Source organism: Girardinichthys multiradiatus, chromosome 12 (assembly GCF_021462225.1).
Source record: "Girardinichthys multiradiatus isolate DD_20200921_A chromosome 12, DD_fGirMul_XY1, whole genome shotgun sequence".
In the NCBI taxonomy this organism is placed as follows: domain Eukaryota; kingdom Metazoa; phylum Chordata; class Actinopteri; order Cyprinodontiformes; family Goodeidae; genus Girardinichthys; species Girardinichthys multiradiatus.
The window spans coordinates 39,029,043-39,055,098 of NC_061805.1; the positions used below are offsets into that span (position 1 = coordinate 39,029,043).

The 26,056-nt window shown below is 40.2% G+C and overlaps 2 protein-coding genes across 3 annotated transcripts; one reads left to right on the plus strand and one right to left on the minus strand.

The window, feature by feature from the left end:
* Positions 1 to 212: 212 nt before the first annotated feature.
* Positions 213 to 12,056, plus strand: slc25a37 (solute carrier family 25 member 37). Of its 2 annotated transcripts, none has more exons than XM_047380343.1 (4): positions 213 to 535; positions 4,682 to 4,910; positions 6,275 to 6,334; positions 8,470 to 12,056. In XM_047380343.1, the coding sequence occupies exons 1-4, from the start codon at positions 335 to 337 to the stop codon at positions 8,997 to 8,999; spliced, it is 1,020 nt and encodes a 339-aa protein (XP_047236299.1). In that variant the 5' UTR covers positions 213 to 334; the 3' UTR covers positions 9,000 to 12,056. The 2 variants fall into 2 exon arrangements, with proteins under 2 accessions (XP_047236299.1, XP_047236300.1); XM_047380344.1 differs by having other exon boundaries at positions 6,278 to 6,334.
* A 10,819-nt stretch (positions 12,057 to 22,875) lies between these two features.
* nkx3-1 (NK3 homeobox 1) lies at positions 22,876 to 24,054 on the minus strand. Its single transcript, XM_047382425.1, has 2 exons — positions 23,812 to 24,054; positions 22,876 to 23,511 (listed from the first exon to the last, which is right to left on the minus strand). The coding sequence occupies exons 1-2, from the start codon at positions 23,999 to 24,001 to the stop codon at positions 23,114 to 23,116; spliced, it is 588 nt and encodes a 195-aa protein (XP_047238381.1). The 5' UTR covers positions 24,002 to 24,054; the 3' UTR covers positions 22,876 to 23,113.
* Positions 24,055 to 26,056: the final 2,002 nt, after the last annotated feature.

The following is a 26,056-nucleotide window of genomic DNA, read 5'->3' on the forward strand; positions in this document are numbered from 1 at the left end:
TAGTGAGACCACACCTTCTTATCTCCTCTAGCAGGACTTTGCGATAATCGTACTTTTGTCAAACTCATTCAAAAACTTAGGGAAGCACAGCGGGGCTGTGAAGTGTGACAGGAATTCAACACGGAAACCTTTCATTGGACACTCAGACAAAGAGCCCGCCTATTACATCACGATGTTGGATTTGATTGGTTCATATCACTGTAAGCCACGCCTCTCACTAGCAAAGTCCTGGAACTCCGATAAGTAGTGGTGATGTTGTGGTTATCCATGCCGCCGACACTTCTCCGATCGTTCACTTCTACGGAAGCCCGCCTGTTGTGAGAGCTCCCCACGCATGGAGTTAAGCTCTGATCGTGCGGTGGCAAGGCTGGAGATGTCGCAGATCCAGAGCGAAGACGGGGAGCTTCTTAATGATAACAGCGACAGGGACTACGAGAGCTTGCCGCCTCATGTCTCCGTTACGACCCACATGACAGCAGGAGCCGTGGCAGGCATACTGGAGCACACGGTGATGTACCCCGTGGACTCTGTCAAGGTAACTTCGTCTCAGAGGCTGCTCGGTTGTTTCTGTTCTCCCGCTGCGGCTCTAACACTAAGGAGCCGGTGTAGGTGTTCCGAGAGGAGGTGCTAACAGACGTTAGCTGTGAAATCTTCGGAGTGCCCATCGTTAGTTAGCCTCGGTGTTAGCTCATCCAATTACAGCAGCCTTGTCGCTTCAAATAGACTGAACGAACTAGTTTGACGGGTCAGAAAAATAAATGAGAGTAAAGATCAAATGTTTCCCTTCAACTGAGGGAGTTTTGCTCTTTTTGCTTTGTTAGTGACTAACTTTGCTAACCAAACAAGCTTACTCAAAGCCACTATAACATTAAAAGAGGGATTTCACCAAGTTTATAACTAATCTATCTCACATTTTAAAAGTAAATTTAAGGTGGGATATACAAATAGGCTTACCATTATTACTTTACTCAAAAAAAACAAAAAAAAACCTGTGAAATAAATTGTGTTAACCATGTTTTTCTGACATTATGTTGGCTAAGTGAAGGTCAATTTCTAGTTAAGTGAGGATAGATGTCAAACATTTCCCAAAACATTATTCATAATCTTTAAAGGTAAATAATACCTTATTACTATGCACCTGACTCTGGCATTTTAGCTTTGCTTTAATATAAAGTGCACAGTTGTAACCACTAGATGCATTGACCAATATATAAACTGTAATCTTATCTCCGTTAGGTTGTAAGCTTTACCTAAAGATTGCAGGATTAGAGGACCAAACCATCTAAATCTTCTTGTGATCACTTCACTTAGAGAATTAGGTTCATCCCTATTATCGTTGCTCACAGACACAGTAAGTAACCCTACAACGGGATTCAGTGTAGTATTAAAACACTCTCCTAACACGAGCAAAGCTGGTGTAGCTTAGAAGAGCATCAGTGGACAGGAATTGATTATTTAGGCAGTAAAAAGTAATTACTTGGTGCTGACATTAAACAAGATTTTGCTATATTTTTAAAACCGTATAGTCAAATTATACACCTAAGATTATTTAACTTGGTTAATCTGTTATTTAACCATTCTGTAATAGATTAATTTTCTTAGAAATCTATAGATCAACTGCATGCATTTAAATCATATTTATCTCTTCTATAAATGTAGGACTTTAAACATTTATTTTATTGTCAAATTGAGTCTAAACTGGTTAAGCGGGAATGTTGATCAAACACCACAAGACATTTGAATGCATCATTTCATTATCTCATGCATCAGTACTCCTAATTCTGTTTTAGTTAATGAATGGATATTTAAAAGACCGAAACCAAGCACCAATTAATCGGCCACCGATCGAAATTGGCCAGCGTTCCCTTGATCGACTCTAATTGGTGATCAGTAAGTCAAATATATTAAAAATCAATTATTTTGTACTGTTGACTGCTGTTGAAGTTCTGCCACCATTCTTGGTCTATTAATACGTCAATCAACAGCATGTACTTTGATGCTGTTTTTTGTGTTTAATAAAACTTATATGCATAAATAGGCATGGTTCATTCATTTTTATGTGCTTCAGAATTACAACCTCTGTCAAAAAACCTGCAGCCTGAGAACTTGGCAGGACAGGCTTCAAAGAAAACTGATAATCGGTATCGGCCAGAAGAACCCGGATTGGTGCATCTCTAACATTTTAATGTTGTCTCTATATATTGATCTCCACCAGATTATCTGTAATTGTTATTTTTTTCCACTTTCTCATAACGTTTGTGTTTCAGAGGAACAAATGCAGGAACTCTATAATCCTCAAACTACAGTAGAAGTGATACTTTTTGAATCAAATAAAAGAACAATAAAGGGGCTAAAAGCATAAAATGTAATTTTAGGGGAATACTAAGACAATACCTCTAAAAGAATTATGAAACAATGTAAGAAGTTCAATTAAAAAGCATAAAAATACTTCTTGAACAAATACATATTTTAATCATCATAATTTTAATCATGAAAAGGAATTACTTTTTTTTGTTATTTCTTTATTTGTTTAAGTACATAAGCTCATTAAAACAATTGTGACTTAATAGTTGTGTGAAACCAAATTAGTAAAGATCCAATCAGGAGTAGATGGAGGCTAAAAAGGTTTGTATTAAATGACTGAATGAACCTTGTTGCACTTTCAATCAGTAATCTACGGAGAGAGTGAATGTTTAGTCATTAAAGTGTACATTTAAAGTGTAATAAAATTATTATTTTGTTTAAAGCTTGTTAAAAATTCTCAAAAAAAAAAAAGGTAAATTGCAAACCGTTGGTTTGAACTTTGCTCCTGCAATCCCTGTTTTTATTCTGCTTAACCAGTGCTCTATTGTTGCTCTACAACAATGTGGCGTTGTTTTGGTTGGGTCTATGTTACTGTAACGCTGATGTGTGGAGGACAGAATCAGTAATATAACATGATGAAAAGAAAGTAAATCCATCCACTTTACTCTTCTTTCATTGACATATTTACACGTTGGCCCAGAGGCACTCATTACCCAATCCACTGGTGTCATTTCCTCCTTTCCAAGTTTTCACGAGCACCTTACAGCCCAGCTGCTGTGCCCATTCTGTTTGATCTCTTAAACTAAGTTTCATCTTATCCAAACTCATGACAGGAAATATCATCGTTTCCATCATTGCCTGCTGCATTACTAGAAAACTGTTCTAAGAAATCAAAGTACAATCTATTTCAATACAATTAAATTCAGAATTTTGTTTGAGGAAGTATCGACTGTATGTATGACATAAGTCCTCAGATGGGTTTAGCACGATGCCTCTCTAGTGCCTCTATTTGTGTTGGTTCCCCTCTAAGGGCTAACTGTCACTGTCTTATTTGAGTTTGTCTCCCAGTGGAACTAAAACTGCTCAAGGAATCAGGGAGTAGCCTGTATTAATGTTAGGAGGGGTTTATCTTATCAACGTCGCGCACATTAGGAATCGGCCTCCTGCAGGGAAAGGGTGTGTCTGATTGATTTGTGGTATTGATTAGTAAACAGCCATATTACCCGAACTGACTACGTTGACAGTCTGTTGTTTTTAGATGGGACTGTTCCCCTTTACGGTTAAATGTCAACGCTGGTGTTTGTTTAGTTGCTCCAGCTGATTGTGACAGAGATGTTGAAATCATGAATGCAATGTAAATGATGTTTTTGAATGTTTGTTTAGTTTTGAAACAACGACTAAAAACCAAGTGATGATCTGTTTATTTTGAAAATACTCCCTAAATTTTTGGGTTTATTCCAAGTTTGTTTTTATTCCTAAACTGGCCCTTTCCTTAACTAGCTGTTGATGCATTCTTAAAGCATAGATAGATCCTCTAATGATCACTCGGTAAATATTTATTACAGGTTTCTCATGGAATCTTGAAAAGTCTGGAAATGCACAGATTATTCATTTTATCTGGATAAGAATAAAAAATTATTTTGAGTATAAAAAAGGTTTCTGTTTTCAGACCTTGTTATTCTATAAGTGAACAAAAATCAAAAAGATAAAATCTGATTTTCAATTGAAATTTTCAATTTATCAGGCTGTATGGAGCATAGAGGAGCACAGTGCTACCCCTTCCAAGATGGTTGCTGTGCACTGCCAGCAAGTTGACTGAAATATGGCTACACTGTTTTAAAAATACTTTGGGTTGTGAAAACAGGAAAAGTAAATTTGGGAGAAACTAAAGGAGTGCCTCCCATCACTCTGATTAAGGTGATGTGTGCCCATGTTCTCAAATCGGTGTCCGGAGGAAATGTAATTGATATTTTATTGTTGAACCAAAGGAAGGAAACCTCGTAGAACATGCTGACGAAGACAAACTTGGCCAATCTCCTGAGCTGGTGCCAAATCTCCCTGCAAATAAAAACATGCTTTGTGCTGTCCGGATATCTTGGCATGGTGGAGTTAAACAAAGAGCTGCCACAGCCTCCCGAACCAGCCCGGGAGAGTTGCTCAGACGAGACCTCGCTAATGCCAAGGTCACATTCTGTCCGAGGAACTAGAGTTCTACACTTTATCAAAACAATCATGATTCAGGTTCTTTAAGAACCACAAGGTCATGCATTAAAACAAGGTAATTAGCAGCACACTTTAACAGGGATAAAACCTGACCTCAAGAAATGAAAACAGGATTATTATAGTGGAATTTATATTAAAGGATTTTATTTCACAGACACGGATGCAGAGCCTGCAGCCGGACCCAAATGCACAGTACAAGAGTGTGTACGAAGCCCTGAAAAGGATCATCAAGACAGAGGGGATCTTCAGACCACTGAGGGGCCTCAACATCACCATGATGGGAGCAGGGCCCGCCCATGCACTCTACTTCGCCTGCTACGAGCGCGTGAAACACTCGCTGAGTGACATCATTCAGAGCGGAGGCAACAGCCACATCGCCAATGGTACGAGCGTCCACGTCTTCACAGAGTCTTCCCAAACGTCTTACCTGCTGCTCACACTCTAGACAAAGCAAGGCAGAAAGAGTACACTTATTATAATTAATACGCAGTTTACAGTAGCCAGGTCAAACGTGCGTGCCAGCTGTGAGAAATCTGATCTAGGATCTGTCATTTTAAATCCATTTTGTATTTAATAAAGTGGAACAGGTTATGTTATGTGGAGCTTACATACATTTCCGCTTTATATTTAGATGACTTTTTGTTGTTATCAGTCTGACAGAGAGAAGTATCCAATCCTTGTGGTTTTTAGTATAACAATGACCATCAGTGGGACCCTTTGTGAGGTGCCTTGAGACGACATTGTTGTAAATAAGTGCCGTTTAACTAAATAATCTGAACTGAAACTATCTGTGTAGTTATGCTGCTATAAGCTTAGGCTGCTGGAGGACATAACGACCACTTTCACCCTCTTCGCTACATTCTTACACTACTCTCCAATTTTGCATTATTTGCTGTTATTTCAGCTTTTAACCTTGTTCTCTCTTTTCTCTTCCTGGAAGCTACAACTGGCCTGACTGTGTCTACCTGTGACACCTTTCTGGAGAGGGGAATCGTCCAAGCTTCTGCTGGCAACAACTTAATGCTCACCCTCTACCGATGATACACATGGCCCTGTCTTTCAGTGTTTAACCCTTTCTCTCTCCTAGACATGGAAATTGACTGAGCTTTTACAGTAACTAATTATATGTGCTCTCTTTCAGACTCTAACCTTGAAAACTGGCTCAGAGTTTATCTGTTCTTTCTTTCTAGGTGAAACAACTAAAGGAGCTACATCCATTAACATTTACTTTTCCTTCCCATAGAAAGTACTCCTGGATCAGTGCTTCTTTGTTCTTTTTGCATCTCTGCTCTGTTCTCTCAAACCCCCAGTCGGTCGTGGCAGATGGCCGCTCACACTGAGCCTGGTTCTGCTGGAGGTTTCTTCCTGTTAAAAGGGAGTTTTTCCTCTCCACTGTCGCTACATGCATGCTCAGTATGAGGGATTGCTGCAAAGTCAACACCAGTGACTGTCCACTGTCTCTACATGCTCATCCAGGAGGAGTGAATGCTGCAAGTCACTGACTGGATGCAATCTGCTGGGTTTCCTTAGACAGAAAAACTTTTTATCCAATTTGAATAAATAACTGAATCTGACTGCACTGTTCAATGGTTGGGATTAATTGGAATGTATGTACCTGACTGTTGTGAAGTGCCTTGAGACGACATGTGTTGTGAATTGGCGCTATATAAATAAATAAAACTGAATTGAATTGAATTATTGAAATAACTATAAACTTGTGACTCAACAAGGTTTGTTGATGTTTCAGTAGGTGTGGCAGGGAGTGTGGCCACTGTTCTGCATGATGCCGTGATGAATCCAGCTGAAGGTAAGAAAACGTCAATGTCACTGCTTTTTCACATCTATTACAAGATCATCCTAATAACGACATGTGGAAGTAGATCCCTCTCTTATGCAATACAGTTTCAGTTTAGACCAGTCAGTAATGCATCATTTATATATACTAAGAAATTTCAAACAAACATATTAAGAAGGATGCATTTGTTGTAGAAACTCTGAAACTTAGCAAAGCTGACACAAAACTGGGGAACTCTTCTATTTCCCCTTAGCCTAATTATGCAAAGAAAATTACAGAATTACGCAAATATGAAAGTAGTTCATTTTTGGGTGTGTGGGTTGTTTGACAGCATTTCCTCACTGTTTGCCTTCCATGCAGTCACAGAAGATAACTACATGCCATATAAAGCACTGTCAGGGATGAATCACTAAAGTAGTTAAAAGACCATGAAAGAATAATAAACAAGGCTCTTTAACTAGTTAAAAATCAGCGTTATCTCTTTTTATAGTAGATTTCAGAGGTATACTGTTATTTGACGAACTACAGTACCTTTAGGAAATGAAATGGAATTGGTTTCCGATTGTTGCTCTGAAAAAGAGGAAACAGGCACATTAGGTGTACATTACACCACATGTTCTCCTTCATTGAGCCTCATGTACAGCACTTTGAAAAGTATTTGTAAAACATTTTCCACATCTTTACATTACAACCACCAACTTTAGTGTATTTTAATGGGATTATATGTAATTGAGCAACACAACATAGTGGGTAATTGTACAGTGGAAGGAACATGATGCGTTTATTTCTTTAAATTATTTATTTTTTACAAATAAAAATCAGAAAAGTGTTGCTGACATTTGTATGTAGCCTCTTTGACTCTGATACCCCTAAATAAAATCCAGTGCAGCCAACTGTCTCCAGTAGTCCACCTGTGTGTAATTTAATCTCAGTAACTGCATCATGAAGACCAAGGAACAAAGCAGACAGGTCAGAGAGAAAGTTCTGGAGATGTTTTAGGCTTTAAAGATTTTACAGGGAACCATTCGGAAAGGAAATGCCCTTACTGCAGACCTACGGAGTTTTGGATGTCCCCCTAATCTGACAGGCAGGACGAGGAGAGCATTAATCCTATCCGCTGCCAGAAGCGCCATGGTGACTCTGGAAGAGCTGCAAACACTAAACAGCTCTGGTGGGGGAATCTGTTGACAGGACAACTATCAGTCGTTCACTTCACAAATAAGTGGTCTGTATGGAAGAGTGGCCTAAAGTAGGGCATAAAAAGTCCCATTTAAAGTTTGGCTTCTATGAGACATGGCAAGCATGTGGGAGAATGGACTCTGGTCAGGTGATGCCAAAATTGTACTTTTGGACTTGTATGCAAAAGAGTGTGGCAAAGAATCCACTGCACATCACACTGAACATATTCTGCCCATAGTGAAACATGGGGGCGGCCGCATCATGCTGTCGGGATGCTTCACTTCAGCAGGAGCAGGGAAGCTGATAAGAGTTGAGGGGAAAATGGATGGGGCAAAATTCACAGTGATTTTGGAAGAAAACCAGTTAAAGGCTGACAAACACTTGAGATGGGGGCAGAGCTTCACCTTCTAGCAGGATAACAACACTGAACATACAGCCAGAGCAACGATGGAGTAGTTAAGTTCAGGGTGTATTTGTGTGTTAGAGTGGCCCAGCTAAAGTTTAGGTATACATCCAATTGGAGTTCTGTGGCAAGACATTAAAATAGATTTTCACAAATGTTCTCTGGCCACTCTGAGTGAGCTGGGGCTATTTTGTAGAGGAGAAAAGTCAAAATGTTCAAATGTGCAAAGATGTCAGAGACATACTCCAGACCTGCAGCCTGTAACTGCAGCAAAAAGTGGTTTCTACAAATTATTTCCTCAGGGGCCCTGAATTCAAATGCAGAACAACACTTTTCTCATTTTTATTTGTAGAAAATGCAAAAACCATTTAGAATTCTACTTTTACCTCACAATGATGTACTTCTTTGTGTAGGTCTGTCATGAAATCCCTCCCCTAAAATCTTGGGAAAGAACATGGAGTATATTTTCCGTAACAAGAACCCCACAACATTATTGGATTTTCTCAGCTTTACTGCCTAAGATAAACATAATACGATATACTAACAATGCTCTGATTCCATCCAGTGGTAAAGCAGAGGATGCAGATGTACAACTCTCCATATCGAGGACTTTGGGACTGTGTTCGGACAGTGACGCACACCGAAGGCGTTGGAGCCTTCTACCGCAGCTACAGCACTCAGCTGACCATGAACATCCCCTTCCAGGCGGTCCACTTCATCACCTATGAACTGATGCAGGAGCAGTTGAACCCCCACCGGCATTACAACCCGGGCAGCCACATAGTGTCGGGGGCAGCGGCGGGGGCGGTTTCGGCTGCGGTAACCACTCCTCTGGACGTTTGTAAAACACTGCTCAACACGCAGGAGAACGTAGCGCTGACTTCTGTGAACGTCAGCGGACACCTGTCGGGAATGGCCAACGCCTTCAGGACGGTGTACAGAGTCGGAGGTCTGGCAGCCTTCTTCAAAGGGATCCAGGCTCGGGTTATATACCAGATGCCCTCTACTGCCATAGCCTGGTCTGTGTATGAGTTCTTCAAGTACTTCCTGACTAAGCACAAGCTGGAACAAGAGGTGGTATCTGGGCAGCTGTAGTATGTTCTTACCTAGAATGATGAAACACTCCAGCCCAAAGGTTGTGTAAGTCAGTGCGGAGGAAACGGCATCAAGTCACCAGGTGGAGGGGTGGCGTTTAATGCCGCTCTCATTACCTGGGTTTGTGTTTGTTGTTTTAGCTACGAGAACGGTCGTACAACCATTCTATGCAACAAAAATGATTTTTCTCAAATAGACAAATAGTGTCATATTTTACTTGCACCTCTTTGCTCCACTACCAAGTAAACCCCAGCTCAGTTTCCTGGTGGTTCCATGTGGTGAGCACATGATCAAGTTGTCTGAAGCTGTTTATTTCTCTGAAATATTGGAATTTTTTATTTATTTGGTTAGCTTCGTCTAGCTTAAAGTTTATGGACGTGGAGAAAAACACAGTGCTGTTTGTTTTGTTGTGTGTTCATGAAAATCCATTTCAACATTCCTTATTTCCAGCCCTCTGCGGAAGAGACAGCAATGTTATACAAGTGCCTAATGAATATCAAGCATTTCTCCACCCTTGTTTTTTTTATTCCGGATCCTTGTTCTTTTACATAGGAATATTTGTTTTGTTCTGGCTCCGAGACGTATTCAAACACGCACAGTTCTGCTTCAAGGTATGTGGGCCAAAACAGACCACTCACGGGTGCATCTCGGTAAATCAGAATATCATCAAAACGGGAATTTGTTTCTGGAATGTATTTCAAAATGTAAAACTCATGTTTTTTAGATTATTTACAGAGTGATTTATTGGAAGGATTTAATTGTTAATTTTGATGCTTTATGGCTTACAGCTAATGAAAACTCCAAATTCAATTTCTCTGGAAATTAGAATATTACCAAAGGTCAATAAAATGGATTTTTAAATACAGAACTGTCAGCCGATTCGGAAGTATGACCATGTACTGTACAGTGTATGGGAACCTTGCCTATGAATTACTGCATCATTGCAGTGTTGCATGGAAGCAATTCAAAAGAGGCTGTTTTGACATGTTAAAAGAAGCCCAGGTTGCTTGAATAGCCACCTTTAGCTCTGGGTGTTGATGTGACCAGGTGTGTGGAAATGCCAAGTTCTGCTGGAAAATCTGGATCTGTTTGCTCCAGATGCAGTCCACATCTGGTGAATCTCCTCCAGAACTCATGAATGAACTATGCTTCACAATATTCTCAAGGCTGCAGTTATCCTTGTTGCTTGGGCACCTTTCTCCACCACAGGTTTTCCTTCCACTTAATTTCACATTATTATAATTGGATAGGGCACTCTGTGAATAGCCAACATCTTCAGCAATGATTTTCTTTTTTTTGTGCAAGGTGTCCACAGCTGTCTGCAGGATAACCATAAACTCGGCGGTCTTTATGGTTCCATAGGTCATAGCAAGGACACAATATCAGTTTTGCATTGAAATCCTTTTTTATTTTTTTTTGTCTTATAATCTAATTTTCTGATTTTCTGAATGTTGGGTTTTTATTAGCAAAAGCCATAATAATTGAAAATAACTGAATTAGGTTTTGAAAATATTGCTTTTAAAAGATCCATGAGTTTCACTTTTTAAATCAAGTTACTGAAATAAATTAACTTTTTTTCAGATGTTGTAATTTATTGAGACTTTTCCTGTATTTGCCTTGTAAAAGCATAATACTACAATGCTCCTGAGTCACGCACAATAGACCCTTAGCTGTTGCACAACATTGGCAGCTTGTTTATATGAATTCAAGACATATATTTATATATAGAAGTTGACTATTTCTGAGAAACCTCTTTAAGCACGTCCTGTGGTGGATCAGATCCGACTATTATTTTGGAGGATGACAGTTTAGCTTTTGCCCGACAGGTGTTTTGTCATAGCAACCCTAAAGGCTTTAGATTGTATGAATCATCCAACGTATATCTTTTATGTTCTGTTTGTTACTCTGTGACCCAAAATGTAAGCTGGAAAATGAAATTGTTTAAACCAAGCACTGTCTGTCTTCATGAGGTCAGTAAAAACCTGGTCAGATCAAATTGTTTCATTTTTCTCCCATCCTGTTAGAGTTGCGCGTTTCCTGTGTGCTCTCTGCTTTTTCCGGCCTATTGTCAAATTTTTTGATTCTGCTTTTCGAATATTTAGCCAGATGTTGTTGTAATCCAGAAATCACTTAGATTGATCTGTGTTTGATTATTGGGTTTTCTGTCTCCAGAAGACGTTTGTCAGATTCCAGTGGTCTTACACAATCCATGGGTTGCTCCAGCTTGTGTGTTTCATGCAGAAATGACCAAACCAAAGATGCGTGTTGTTTTCGTTGTGCATTCTGCTTTTTATCTGTTGGAGCTTCCCTGCTGTGAACTCATATTCCATCTCTGCAGTTTCACCTCAATATAGTGTTAAATTACTAGGAAAAACATTTCTACAAGTTTCACTTTTCAGTGCAAACTGTTTATCTGAATGTTTTTAGTTTGGCTCAGAAAATCAGATTTTTTTTTTTGTTTCCCGGTTTTTCGCTACTGGTCTTATCTGGTTGAGTTGGTTTAGAATAGTTAACCTACTCACGTTGCTTTCGGTGCAATATGACTTCACAGAAATGCAATAGATTGAGTTAACTAGATAATAAATGCAACAAAGATTGTATTTGTTTTGTTGTAATAAAATCAGACCACATTTCAGATCACTGACAATACATTTCTCTTCTCATAATTACATTATAATGATAAAGAAAATCAAAGTGCTGTCAGGTGTAAATAGTTTTTTAACTAAGTATTTACATTTGAACTGTATGAACTGCACCATTTCTTTTATCTGTGAACTCTCAGCAAGCTTCACAGTCATATTACAAATGTTTTGACAAAAATATCTCTTTGCTTTATCAAGAGGAAAGTTTTGTATTTTTTGAAAGGAAATTCCTTGATGTAAATATGTTTGTAGTATTTATGCCAAGTTGATTGAAATGGCAGATGGTCTGATTTTTGCTGAGTAACATCTCCGGATCTGGAAAGCTTGGAAATTTGACAATGCAAACAAAACATGATTGTGACAACGCTGCTACAGTTTATAACATTGGAGCTGAAATAAACATGCAGATTTGGAATCCTGGTTGTCTGTGTTTTCCTTCCTATCTTAGTCAGCAGTTGTTTTGATAGACTTAATTTTAAGATTATTGGTTACCACACACAGTTACTCTAAGGCCTGTGATCCCAGTGAGCTGATCATTGAATGAGTCTTTGCCATGTTGACCATTTCCATTAAAATTGTAATTTTTAGGTCTTTTAGATTTTGGTTTTCATTTTAAAGCATTTAATGTCACATTTGTAGCAATTCTTTATATGCTTTCTTCTCTCCAATCAACTTTTGAACAAGCTACATTGTTATTCTGAACAATGTATGGAATGACCCTTTTTACTCAGTTTATATTGAGGACTGCACTACAACCAGTATGTAGAGCCTTCATCTTTAAATAAGGGCCACCTGTTCGACACTTGTTTCATAGAATGAATGATCGCACTGATTGAACTCCACACTGCTCTTATTTTGAACACGAGCTTTCCAATGAACGATTCAATTACACAGAATCAATAGCACGCATGCCATGGAATATAATTCCTAATGAAAAGTCATTGAGCTGATTATTGATGTGGGACTGTCATTATCTTGAACACAAACATCAGTAATATTGGAAGAAAAAAGAAAGTTTTACTCAATCGTGACTATAGTAGCAAGCCCAGACAAAAAGAATCTGAATCTACTGGGGCTGTGTAGGAGCTGCGCAGCTCCTGAAGAGGGCAGTATAGTACCATGCAAAGCTTCTTGTGTAACACTTAAAGGCAAAAACACATGAACTACTATGCCCTGTCACTATTTGGATCATCTGCCTCAAACTATAACACAAAATTTCTTAGTCATAACATGATTTTTTTTTTATATTATGTGTTGTCACTGCTGAGTAAAAAGCAAGTTTTAGTGTGTTTACATTTCTGAAGAAATATTTCAAATTTGAGTATGCAATAGAAATGCTGATTAGTTGTTAATATCTAAAAATATTCCTTACATATATATACATGACAAAAATACATAGTTCTGTTAAAACAGAGCCAATTTTAAGTCCACTTTGAGTTCATGCTTCCATGTTTAAAATCAATATTTATTTATGATTTGCAGCCTGTCTTACTGCATCCTGTACAGAAAAGTATTAGGTGGAATTTGTTTTAATAATCTGATGGGGGACCAGATTTATCAAAAATGTAGTGTAAAACTGCCACAATCCAACAAATAAATAATTAGTCAAATACATATTTATAAGTGTAATCATTTAAATAAAATTATGATAAATTAAAATGGTATTTACAAATATTCAAATGTGTCAATAATTTATCAGGACATGCTGCAACACAGGACTATGAAATAATAAAATAAAATAACTGCTTAAAAATCCTTTTTGCTTTTAAAAATATGATAGATGCAATGTTAATGATTTTTTTCCTTAAAAATTGTTTTAATTTATTTAATAAATTATCTAAACATTTAAATAACAATAAATTTACTTTTCCCAATTTTATGTTAAATACTACTATTAAAAATATTTACTCAATGAGTTTTTCATTTACTAAATTGTGGCATTTTCGACCCTTGATGCAACTTGTTGCTTTAATTTTGTCATAAGTATACCTGTTCTAACTACTGAACAAGACCCCGAGATACTTAAACTCCTCCACTTGAAGCAGGAACTCCCCTCCAACCTGAAGAGGACAAGCCACCTTCCGGTCGAGAACCATGGCCTCGGACTTGGAGGAGCTGATCTTCATCCCAGCTGCTTCACACTCGACTGCGAAGCGCCACAGTGCGTGCTGTAGGTCTTAACTGGTGGGGGCCAGCAGGACCACGTCATCTGCAAAAAGAAGAGACCAAACTCCTGCTCCACTTGTACAGAAACCGGAAGGCCCCTGATAAAGGGCCCCCTACTCCATACTCCTGGAGCACCCCCCACAGGGCATCACGAGGGACACAGTCAAATGCTTTCTCCAGGTCCACAAAACACATGTGGACCGGTTGGGCAAACTCCCATGAACCCTCGAGTACCCTGTAGAGGGTATAGAGCTGGTCCAGTGTTCCACGGCCAGGACGAAAACCACACTGCTCCTCCTGAAGCCGGGGTTCGACTATCGGCCGGACTCTCCTCTCCAATACCCTGGCGTAGGCCTTACCAGGGAGGCTGAGGAGTGTGATCCCCCTGTAGTTGGAACACACCTCTGGTCACCCTTCTTATGTAGGGGGACCACCATCCCAGTCTGCCAGTCCAGAGGCACTGTCCCCGTCCGCCATACAATGTTGAAGAGGCGCGTCAACCATGACAGCCTCACAACATCCAAAGACTTGAGGTACTCAGGGCGGATCTCATCCAACCCCGAAGCCCTGCCACCGCGGAGCTTTTGAACCACCTCGGTGACTTCAGCCCGGGTGATGAAAGTGTCCAACCCCGAGTCCCCAGCCTCTGTTTCCACCAGGGAATGCGTGATGGCAGGATTGAGGAGATCCTCGAAGTACTCCTTCCACCACCTGATAATGTCCCCAGCAGTCCGCAGCATCGACAATAGATGCGGAGAACATGGTCCACTCGGACTCTATGTCTCCAACATCCCTCGGAATCTGGTCAAACCTCTCCCGGAGGTGAGAGTTGAATACATCCGCCAGACGTTCCCAGCAGACCCTCACTATGCACTTGGGCCTGCCAAGTCTGTCCGGCTTTCTCCTCCCCCAGCGGATCCAACTCACCACCAGGTGGTAATCAGTGGACAGCTCAGCCCCTGTCTTCACCCGAGTGTCCAAAACATGCGGCCGAAGGTCTGATGATACGACAACAAAGGTGATCATTGACCTCCTGCCTAGGGTATCCTGGTGCCCAGTGCACTGATGGACACCCTTATGTTTGAACATGGTGTTCATTATGGACAATCCGTGACTAGCACAGAAGTCCAATAACAAAACACCGCTCGGATTCAGATCAGGGAGGCCATTCCTCCCGATCACGCCTTTCTAGGTGTCACTGTCGTTTCCCACGTGGGCGTTGAAGTCCCCCAGCAGAATAATGGAGTCCCTGGGAGGGGCACTATCCAGCACCCCCGACAGGGACGCCAAGAAGGCCGGGTACTCCGCACTACCACTCGGCCCGTAGGCTGAAATGATAGTCAGAGACCTCTCCCCAGCCCGAAGGTGCAGGGATGCGACCCTCTCACCACTGGGGTAAACCCCAACACTAGACGGCTGAGCTGGGGGGGCGACAAGCAAACCCACCCCAGCCCGCCGCCTCTCCCTGTGGGCCACTCCAGAGTAGAAGAGAGTCCAGCCCCTCTTGAGGAGATGGGTTCCAGAGCCCACGCTGTGCGTGGAGGCGAGCCCGACTATTTCTAGTCGATATCTCTCGACCTCCCGCACAAGCTCACGCTCCTTCCCCCCCAGCGAGGTGACATTCCACGGCCCTAGAGCCAGCCTAAGCATCCGGGGATCGGGCCGCTGAAGTCTCCACCTTCGTCCGCCGCCCAATCCTCTTTGCACCGATCCCTCACGGTTCCCCCTGCAGGTGGTGAGCCTACTGGGGGATGGTTTCGCGTCTCTTGTTCGGGCTTGGCCTGGCTGGGTCCCGTGAGGAGCAACCCAGCCACCAGGCGCTCTCCAACGAGTCCCGACCCCAGACCTGGCTCCAGGGTGGGACCCCAGCTGTGCCGTACCGGGCGATGTCACGTGCCTCGATTTTGTAGTTGTCATGAGGGGTTCTTGAACCATTCTTTGTTTGACCCATCACCTAGAGCCTGTTTGTCATGGGAGACCCTACCAGGGGCATTTAAGCCCCAGACAACATAGCCTCAAGGATCAATCGAGCACTCAAACCCCTCCATCACAATAAGGTAGCGGTTCAAGGAGGAGCTGTTCTACCTACTATAAAGGAAATATGGCATTTCATATTAGGATATTAAACTACAGATTACAGCGAGGAGAACGGAGTTCACACCCTAAAATGATTTGTTTGTGCCAAATTAATCATCAAATCTTGATAATATTATTACATCCCATTCGATGTTTTGTAAAGAAATCTTTTAACATCTTTTTTTTTGGGTTTAGGTTAGCAACACTCTCTTGTGGTCAAGCTGCACCAGCGACTCTGATTTTTTGTTTTTGTGTCTGAACCAAAAGAATGAGACACTGTTTCACTACAGCTGCCATGTGATCAAATTCCCAATATTTAACTTCTTAACAGGTGTATCATTAGCTTGAAGGTCACACAACATTTTGTGAGAAAGTAACAGGATACAGATGTAGAATTTGAGTGACATGATAGAAAGGGTCCTCAGACTAATCTACATTACCATAGTGCAGTGGAGCCTTCACAGGTAAAGCACTGACTAAATATGTGTAGCAAAGTGAGACTTTTAGCTGTTTCCATTCATCATATGTTACAGAACTACTTCATGGCTGGCCAGTATAAAGTGTTCTGATGACAAAGCTGTTAGTTGTAGATAAAGGGGAGTACTGATACAGGCCTGTGTGGGCATCAGACTAACATACTGATTAAAACCACAGCAGAAACTGCAACTTCTAATACTTTGATTTTTTGTCATACTTGGTCATCCACTCTATGGTGAATCATAGGTTGATGAGGCTCTCAATAGAGTTCTTTCAAATCTCTGGGTAGGGGACTGGTCTCCAAGTGACTGTTCTCAGACATTCCCCCCTGACTTCCTTCTCACTGGACAAATCCACATAGAAATCTTTGTTGCACAATATACATTCAACTAAAAACCTTACTTTTTTCTGGATCATTTAGTGTTTAGGGAACTGATGGCTGAACTTGGGGTCTGCAGCATGACATTCTTCTTTTTCAGCAACTTTCACAGCATTCCTGGCAGCCTTTTTGACCTCAGACATTAACATATTAACATATAACAGATATTAATATATAACATTTACCATTAATGTTTCACTCACTCTATGACTCTAAAACGTTTCACATTTTAGATTAATACATTAAAAAACCTATTGGATATGTTTTATTTTGAAGATAGGAATCTTCTCCTATCATTAGCCTTGACGTGTGGAGAATATAGGAGACAGCTGTCAAATGGACACAATGATTACATAACTAGTTGTATAACTACCCAGAAATCCCTGCAGATCCTTCAGTGTTATTGTAGGTTCTTGTCAGTCACCCTGACCAGGTTTCCCTCACACACTGTTACTTTATGCATGACAACAGACAGATGAGTCTCACAAGGGATCAAAGGGTCCTCTTTACATTAAAGCTCACATGCTGTTTTTGGAAGCTGGGTCATCAGTTATTTGCAAGACTGTTCATTTTCATAAAAATAATGACAATATCTTATGAAAGTGCTATTTCATGAGAAAAATGCAAAACAATGCTTTTATTTTTTTTATAGATACGAAGACAGTGTGAAGCTTTATTCCACAGCAACGTGCCTATGGACACGTACACTGATTCTATAAACCTGAAGTGTTTAGCTTTCGCCCTCGTCCAGGAGTCGGTTGTTTATCTGAAGCGCACAATGAACGCCCTCTCGTCCACGTCCTCCACCTTGTCATGCTTTTCTCTAATCTTTTCAATCTGCAGTAAACTGTCTTACCACTTTATAACCTTATCTGAAAGTTAACACAGGAAAATTACATTTCTCTCATGGTTTGAATGTCATAGTGCATGTTTCTCTCAATGCCTGCAGCAGCGCAATCAACATCAGCCATCAGGTGAGTTAGATGCTCCTTGGTGTATCTGCTGATGGGAAAAGAAAGGCATCGGCTCTGCTGGGTGAGCAACATGAGGGATCCAGTTACAATATCCAAGGAAGTTTTGTTGAGAGCTCCCATGGGAAGATGGAGGCAGCGTTAAACCTCCTTATCAATTCCAATGAATTTGACAGACAGTCACGGCATATTGGAGCACACACAAAGACTGTCTTTGTGGTCAGGGTTACTTTTCTGCTCATCTTCAGGAAAGATCTGCTTGTTTTTTAAAGCATCATTGACCACCTTGAAGTGAACTTCAGTGGTTCTACAACTACAATGTTCAGAGTATATCAGGCTATAAAAATAGCAGTTATTGTGCAAGTTATCCTTATTCCTTTAGCCTCATTATTTAAGAAAAACTAACTTTTAGTTGTCAAGATTGGTCCTCTTCAGGACTATTTTCAAAACTTACAGTAAGTCATTAAATCATATCAGAAAAATTGCAATTATCATTAATAATCAAATATAATTGTGTAAAGTGGTGACCAGCAGATGTCCTTTCTGGAACAACATAACATTTTTATTAAATACCAATCTGATTTTTTGTAAAATGCGTTAGCCAAAAACTGCTCTGCTTAAAGTGTCCAGTGACATTATGAGGGATGCAGACATGGAGTTTACTTCTCTTGTCTTGTTAGACCTTTGAGCAGCCTTTAACACTGCTGATTATATGTTAATGAACATACTTCATAATTAGGTGGGGATCTCAAGAACTGCTTTAGAGGGATTCAGATCTCACCTTTCAAACAGCAGCTTCAGTGTCCGAATCATGTCAGATTCTACTGATCTAAAATGTGGGGTACCCCAAGGCTCTGGGGTACCCCACTTGGGCATATATATCAATCTTATGCAGATGACATTCAGCTTAACTGGTCCTTCAAGAATTCTGAGTTCTTCTAACTATCTTAATTACCCTATACCTAAAAGAAATTACAAACTTAAAACTAAAAACTAGTGTGTCTGATTGTCTTCCTAGAGGGCATGGTTCCTCTGATCAGGAACAGCTTGGTCTTTTGAATTTTGCTGTCAAGCCAAACTTTAGGAATTTAGATAATGTCCTTAACCAACCAACGTCACTTGAAAGGGACTCAAAAATAAATTGTCTTTATTTTTTGAGAAATAATTGCAAATTAAAAAGCTTGATTATGAAGCAGGAACTTGAGATAGTTATTCATGCTATTATTTTCTTTCATGTAGACATGTATCAACAAAAAAACACTTGTTTGAGTTCAGTTTGTGCTAAACTCTGAAGTGAGATAAAAAAATTTCTACACTGGTTTCCTGTTCATTTTGGAATGCTGTAGGTCTTGGCTAGAGGGGGCCAGCAGAACCACATCATCTACAAAAAGAAGACACAAAATCCACTGGTCCCCAAACCAGAACCCCTCTGGCCCTTGGCTGCGCCTAGAAATTTTGTCCATTAAAGTTATGAACAGGACCGGTGACAAGAGGCAGCCCTGCCAGAGTCCAACATGCACCAGGAGCAGATCCGACTTAGTGCTGGCAATGTGGACCAAACTCCTGCTCCGCTTGTACAGAAACCGGATGGCACCACGAGGGACACAGTTGAGTGCCTTCTCCAGGTCCACAAAAAACACGTGGACTGGTTGGGCAAACTCCCATGAACCCTCGAGTACCCTGCAGAGGGTGTAGAGCTGGTCCAGTGTTCCACGGCCAGGACGAAAACCACACTGCTCCGCCTGAAGCCGAGGTTTGACTATCGGCTGGACTCTCCTCTCCAATACCCTGGCATAGGCCTTACCAGGGAGGCTGAGGAGTGTGATCCCCCTGTAGTTGGAACACACCCTCCGGTCACCCTTCTTATGAAGGAGGACCACCAACCCGGCCTGCCAGTCCAGAGGCACTGTCCCCAACCGCCACGCAATGTTGAAGAGGCGCGTCAGCCATGAAAGCCCCACAACATCCAGACATTTGAGGTCATCCACCCCTGAAGCCCTGCCACCATGGAGCTCTTTAACCACTTTGGCAAAATCAGTCTGGGTGATGAAAGAATCCAATCCCAAGTCTTTTTCAAATTGGACTCTTTTTTAAAAAACATTTAAAAATTTCTCTTCATATTTTATTTCAGATTTGTTTTAAATTTTCTGTATCCTTACGTATCCTTTCTGTCGTTGTGAATCCCCTTGTAAATTTTATCTGTGAAAGTCTGTGAAAACTATGACCTATAATTAAAATTAACCTACTTTTACACACTTGTCCTCATTGGTTTACTTAGCAAATCCTGTGAATGCAGGCTTTCCACAGACAGTGTTAGAGTAACTGCCCAAATCAGAAGATTGAATGTGGATGAAAAAGATAACATAATGTTTTTGTAGGTCTCTGCTGTTTGGGATTCAATGTACCGTGTCCCTTGGAGTCCGTGGAGGTGCAGGTATTACAAAATGGCAGGCATTGCAATGGCAAGTACAACAATAGCCATGCTGCTCACCTCCAACTTCAACCTTCCATGAGCTCCTTTATCTGATGGGCCTCATCCTATACAGCCTGACAGACTCCGAGATACAGTCGGATTTCCAGTGCCGTCAAAACAGATGCAATCTGCCCTCTTCATGTCTAATTAGCTGTTTACTCTGAGGGCTCAGGGAACAGCTCAGCAATGGCCACTCTCGATAGGAGCTTACTCTGGCTTGAGAAATTATTAACGTTTAGGATTCATGTTAAATTTAGCTTGAAGTTACAGTGAGTTTCATGACTTTGAATATCTGTTACTCTTATGTAAATGTGCCTTTAGAATTAAGCACAGCATATCAAGCCAAATAATACCTGATCCTCATAAATTAATCCAGAAAGAAGAACATTTTAGTTCTTATCATCTTTTGTCACCCAGGTTTTCATAAGGGCAAATACTGTACTGTCAGACGCTAGAGGATGAGAGCTCTCAAATCCTCCTTTAACAAATCCATCAACCCTCTGCTCGCACTTTGGTTATGTTACTACAAACATGCCCTTCCTAAATATGTAAAGTCTAAAAATCTCACATGCCATTTTATCACCAGTATTATCCACTGTACTGGATCAACCAAGTATACCAGCCCAAATGAAGCTACACTCATTTCCAAACTGGTGATTATCACCTTTTGTAAAAATAATTCAAAGATGTTTTAAGTAAGCAGGTGGAATCATTTGATTAAACAACATAAGAATATTTATTCATAGTATGCAAATGGCAGTAAAAAAGAAGAATGTTACACACCCTCATATTTGATGAAGGAGAAACATGTTGCTGTTGTGATCTTAATGATTTTAAAGATATTCTCCTTATGTGTACATGCCTATTTGCAAAGAGGTGAAATGCTTGGCTCAAAATGTCTGCATTCAGGAGAGCCTACACTGCAATGATTAAAGGGTAATTTCTTTTTTATGTTTGTTGGTATATTTAAAGTTTTAAATGTCGTTATGTGGCTGTTCAACTAATCTTACAGCAAGGCGAACATTATTTAGAGAAGTGATTGAAAGGCCCATTATAACTTTGGAAGAGCTCTAGAGAGCCATAAATCAGGTCAGACAGTCTGTCAACAGGTCAAAAATTTCTCACACACTCCACCAGTCAGGAAGAGTGGCATGAACAAAGCCAGTGTTGAAAGAAAGCCATAAACATTATGCACCACCCCCCTTAGAAACATAGTGGTGGCAGCATCATGCCCTGGAGCTTTGCTTTGACAGGCACAGGGAGGCTAGTCAGGATTGATAAAAGAAGATAAATGGAACTGCATACAGGCTGATGGTGGAAGAAAACTTTTTTGAGACTCAGACTTTAGATTGGGGAGGACCACCTTTCCATACAGAGACACCACACATAGTACCAGGTGAAATACTTATATTAAAATGACCAAGTCAAAGTCCAGACTTAAATACAGTTAAGGATGTGTATCAAGACCTGAAATTTATGTTTACATTCAATTTCTGTCAAATCAGATTGACATAGAGCTGCTTTACAAAAATAGACAGAATGTTCAGTCTGTAGCTGTTTAAAGCTGATAGAGACACACCTACAATGACTTGGAGCTGTATTTACAGAAAAAGGTGGTTTTTTAACCATATATTTACTCAGGGTAGCCAAGTACAAATGCACACCACACTTTTCAGATTTTTGAGAATAAATAGTCCCCTAAACCATGCATCATTTTATTTTATCTCTTTCCTTTTTGTGTTGGTCTATCACATCCCAATATACCTCAAAGTCCAAATAAAATACATTGAAATTTAAGGTTGCAACTTGTCAAAAATTTTTAAAATTCAAGGAATATTAAGGCAGGATTCAAGAAAACTGTATTAATCCCTTAAAGGGGCAATTTGTTTACAGCTACCCAGTCCTTGGGCAGTCTAAAAAAGGATGGACAGACACAAACAACACTTTCTCTCACTCTCCAAAGGTCCCACAGTAGTTGTCACACTACAAAAACTGGTTTTGTTAGTATTTTATCTCTGCACTTCAGTGCATCTTCTACACCATACCATATCCATTACTGTATTGAGACACATGCTGCTGGCACAGACATGACATGTATTATCTGAATGTGTGTGAGATAACAGGGTGTGGTGCCAATTTAAACTGAACAAAACTTTAAATGCTAAGCTTAATCTCCAGACTTCAGATCACCTGTGTTCAAATTTGTATTTTGTTGCACCTTCTAGCAGTTGTGTTCAGACTCCAGTCATCTTGTTTGCATTTTTGGATCTTTTTCTTTATTCCAGCGGTTTTGCATTTGTCATGATGTCATCTGTAGGAAACTGAAGAGCTGTTTATCTTCAGGTAATCTGATCAGTAGCTCTTTAAAGGAATCAGCTATCATTCTCCAGTGCAAACAGATAACATCTTGCACTGTATCAGTGCAGTCACTGAGTTTAACTTCATGCAGATAGTTTAAATGTTTCCACTAAAATACTTCAAGAGTTGCCTTTGTGTTGTTTTTTTTTTTTTTACTGGTATATTTAAGGGACTTATTTTAGAATTTCCAGTTTGATTATTATTATGTATCTAACCACACAGGTTTTAGGAAGCAAAATGGAACAAGATGTCATCCCAAATGTTCATGAATTTACACAGCAGTTAAGGAAATTCCTTGCTTTGAATGATTTCTGCAAAGAGCTTTAAAGAAAAATGAGCTTCATCAAAAATAATTTATTATTGAAATAATCAACAATACCAAACAGTTTTGTTCAGGTTACCGTGCAATCACAAGGCATGTCCAAACAGCACAAAGTTTGATTGTTTGGACAAAATTATTATATGAATAGAGAAGCATCCACTCAATTCAAAATGTGTCAGCTGAAAGACAAGAAACTTCGAGTCCAGGTGTCCCTTCGCACTGGCTAATTATAATATGTCATGACTTTTTTCTACCATAATATTGGCCCCCAGGCTCCACTGTAGTCCCACAGGTAGGGTCTGTACTGGTAGGATTTGCAGAAGGAGGTGATTAGTGATGCACTGATCAAATCCTCTCGCAAGTCCAGTCCCTCTGCTTTGTATACATCCTTACAGAGCTCTGCAGTCTGCTGTTTTCGCTTCGTTTTATAACGCCTGTTCTGAAACCAGATCTTCACCTGGGTCTCAGTCAGTCTTAAGGTGCTGGCCAAGTGGGCCCTCTCTGGAGCTGACAGGTATTTCTGGTGGCTGAATTTTTTTTCCAGTTCAAGCACTTGGAGGTGCGTGAAGGCCACTCTGGATCGCTTCTGTTTTCCCGCAGAGGAGAAACTTGACTCAGAGGAACTGGGACGGGATGTGTCGGAAGATTCTGTGAAGGACAGACCAGACACATGTTATTAAACAGGGTATGTTGTTTCTTTCTTTTAGTCTGCATATAAAGGGGTTTGTTAGGCTCTTGATCACTGTAAGCTATGCACATAATAAATATGCACATGTTGAAGCAGTTTTTTTTTTTTTACCCAATATTGATGCCTTTTTTTATAATATGCTGCTGTCATTCACTAAATCCCCAAAATAGGTTGATGAAACCAATCAACGTCCCACTCACAATAGTTGACAAAGTCCTTATCCGTAACCTTCCTGTTATTTCAAGCATGCCAGCGCTCACCTGTCTGCATTCCAGTGGTAGACTCCTGAAGATAGAGGTGTGCTGACGACTTCTCAGATTCCTCTCTCCAATCTGAACATTTTTCCATCGGCGAGCTGCATTTACCACCCAGTCTCTTGCAGTCCTTATTAGACAGGATGTCCTTGATGAAGAAAGATGTCACAGGTTTGACTGCACCAGACATTTCCATCCAGTATTCCCAGAAATCGGAGACTTGTGAGTACCAGAAGGCTGAGGTGTGGATAAAGCAGCGTGTGTGTCCTCACACACTCAGGAGGTTTGCATTTATAGGCAGGATAGGGGCGGGTTGAGCTAGACTGAACTGAAAGGGGCGGGACAAGCCAAGTTTTATTTTGAAGATTTCTTTAGATTAACTCAACAGGAGCTTTAGAGCTCAAACAATTATCATTCCTCATCAAAACCTGTGTTATACTTGTTCATTTTTAACATTTTAATGATTTAATATTCCTTTCTAATGCGTGACACCAAAAGCAGAAACGTTTTTGTATTTTCTTAGATTTATGGAGAGCTTTCTTGCCTTGACTTTATAAAGATATAAAAATGTATAAGGCAAGAAACGCATGTAAGCAAACCAAACTTCCAATTTCATTTATAGTCTGATTTTTGGGAAAATGTAATAATTAAAACTTTGCAAATTTCATTTATTTCTGTTATTAAAACCAAGTATTCCTTTGTGGAATATTTGGTTTTAACCTGCACCTTTAATATGTAATGTAAAATTCACACTTCTCAATTTTTCTCATGACATGTCTTATAATACCTAGAAAATTCAATGTATGTTATTAGGCTTCTATGTGATACACTAACCCATATTGTATATAACTAGGAGGCAAAGGAAAGGGATCCACAGCTTTCAAAGTATTTTACAAGTAATGTAAAGGGAAGTGTGTAGTGCATATGTATGCCCGCTAAGTCAATACTCTGTAGAACCTTCTTTGTCTCCCTACCAGCTTTACAGATCTAGAGATAGATGAAGAGCATCTGTAAACATTCATTTTCAGGTCTTTTTGTGCTGTTAGAAGCTGAACCTCTGCTCCAGTCTTAATTCCCCTGCAGCGTCTAACATGATTTCCGTTCCAGGATTGCCCTGTATTTAGCTGCATCCATCTTCCCATTAACTCTGTCTCGCCTGTTTCTGCTAAAGAAAAACATTCCCCCAGCATGATACTGCCACCACTATATTTCACAGTAGACATGGTGTATGCAGAGTGATGTGCGGTGTTACTTTTCAACCACACATAGCATTTTTAATGTATGATAAAAAATTAAGTTATCTGGCCCAAGAACCTTCTTCTACATCTTTGGTGTGTCCTGCATGGCTTGTGACAAACTGACAAAAGTTATTTCAGTAATGGTGTTTCTTCATTGATGTTCTCTAACAAAGATTAGCTGTCTTTCACAGAACAATTGAATTTACACGCCGATTAAATTACAAAAATCTATTTTGCTATTTTCTGTTGGTCTGTCACATAAATTCCTGCTAATTACATTGAAATATTTGGTTGTTATTTAGGAAAGTGTGAAAAAGCTCAAGGGATATGAATATTTTTCCAAGGTGCTGTATGGTTATATACTTAAAAAAATGAGACAAAATTTGTAGCTCCTCTGTGGTGAAAGCATGAAAGATAAAACCTTCTGCTCCAGACACAAATACTCTTTAAGTATTTGGTGCCACAGCAGTTAAATGGATTTATGCCTTAATCCTCACAAACCCATCAGCTCAGTGCAGTAACCCATTGGCCTCAGGGAGACACCTCTGTCTGCAGCACAAGGGTAGAGAGAGAAGGGTGGGAGTCAGAGTGGGTGGTCAAGCCTCCTCCCTGAGCACTAATGAGTTGGACACATTGAGGCCGGCTCCTGAATGGATGCACTCATTGTTTGGTAGATGTTTATTTGTTGTTCTCTGCGGTGCAGCCTGACCTCTCTGCAGCGACCGAGATGTTTACTGGAGGTGTCTGTGTTGCTCTGGGATTTAATGCTTCATTAGGAGATCCATGATTTTGGGTATGATAAACATGACCCCATTGCTACCCTCTGGTCCTGCGGACTCTGTGCATGCATCAACCCCAGCGTGAAACTGACAAGGCTTTGTATCATTCCTGCTTTAATAAAATGAAAAGATTTTATTTGCACCCACACTGGTTTAAATGCTGCATGCCCTCTTATAAATGTTTAGAAGAAAAGCTCATCTGCTCAGCTTCCTCTTTAACCTGCTGTCTTGTCA

Coding starts and splice junctions, on each gene's coding strand:
- slc25a37 (XM_047380343.1), top strand. CDS start 335: ATGGAGTTAAGCTCTGATCGTGCGGTGGCAAGGCTGGAGATGTCGCAG. Junction 4,911..6,274: donor CAACAGCCACATCGCCAATG/GTACGAGCGTCC, acceptor TTGATGTTTCAG/TAGGTGTGGCAGGGAGTGTG. Junction 6,335..8,469: donor CGTGATGAATCCAGCTGAAG/GTAAGAAAACGT, acceptor GATTCCATCCAG/TGGTAAAGCAGAGGATGCAG.
- nkx3-1 (XM_047382425.1), bottom strand. CDS start 24,001: ATGGAAATGTCTGGTGCAGTCAAACCTGTGACATCTTTCTTCATCAAG. Junction 23,512..23,811: donor TACCACTGGAATGCAGACAG/GTGAGCGCTGGC, acceptor TGTCCTTCACAG/AATCTTCCGACACATCCCGT.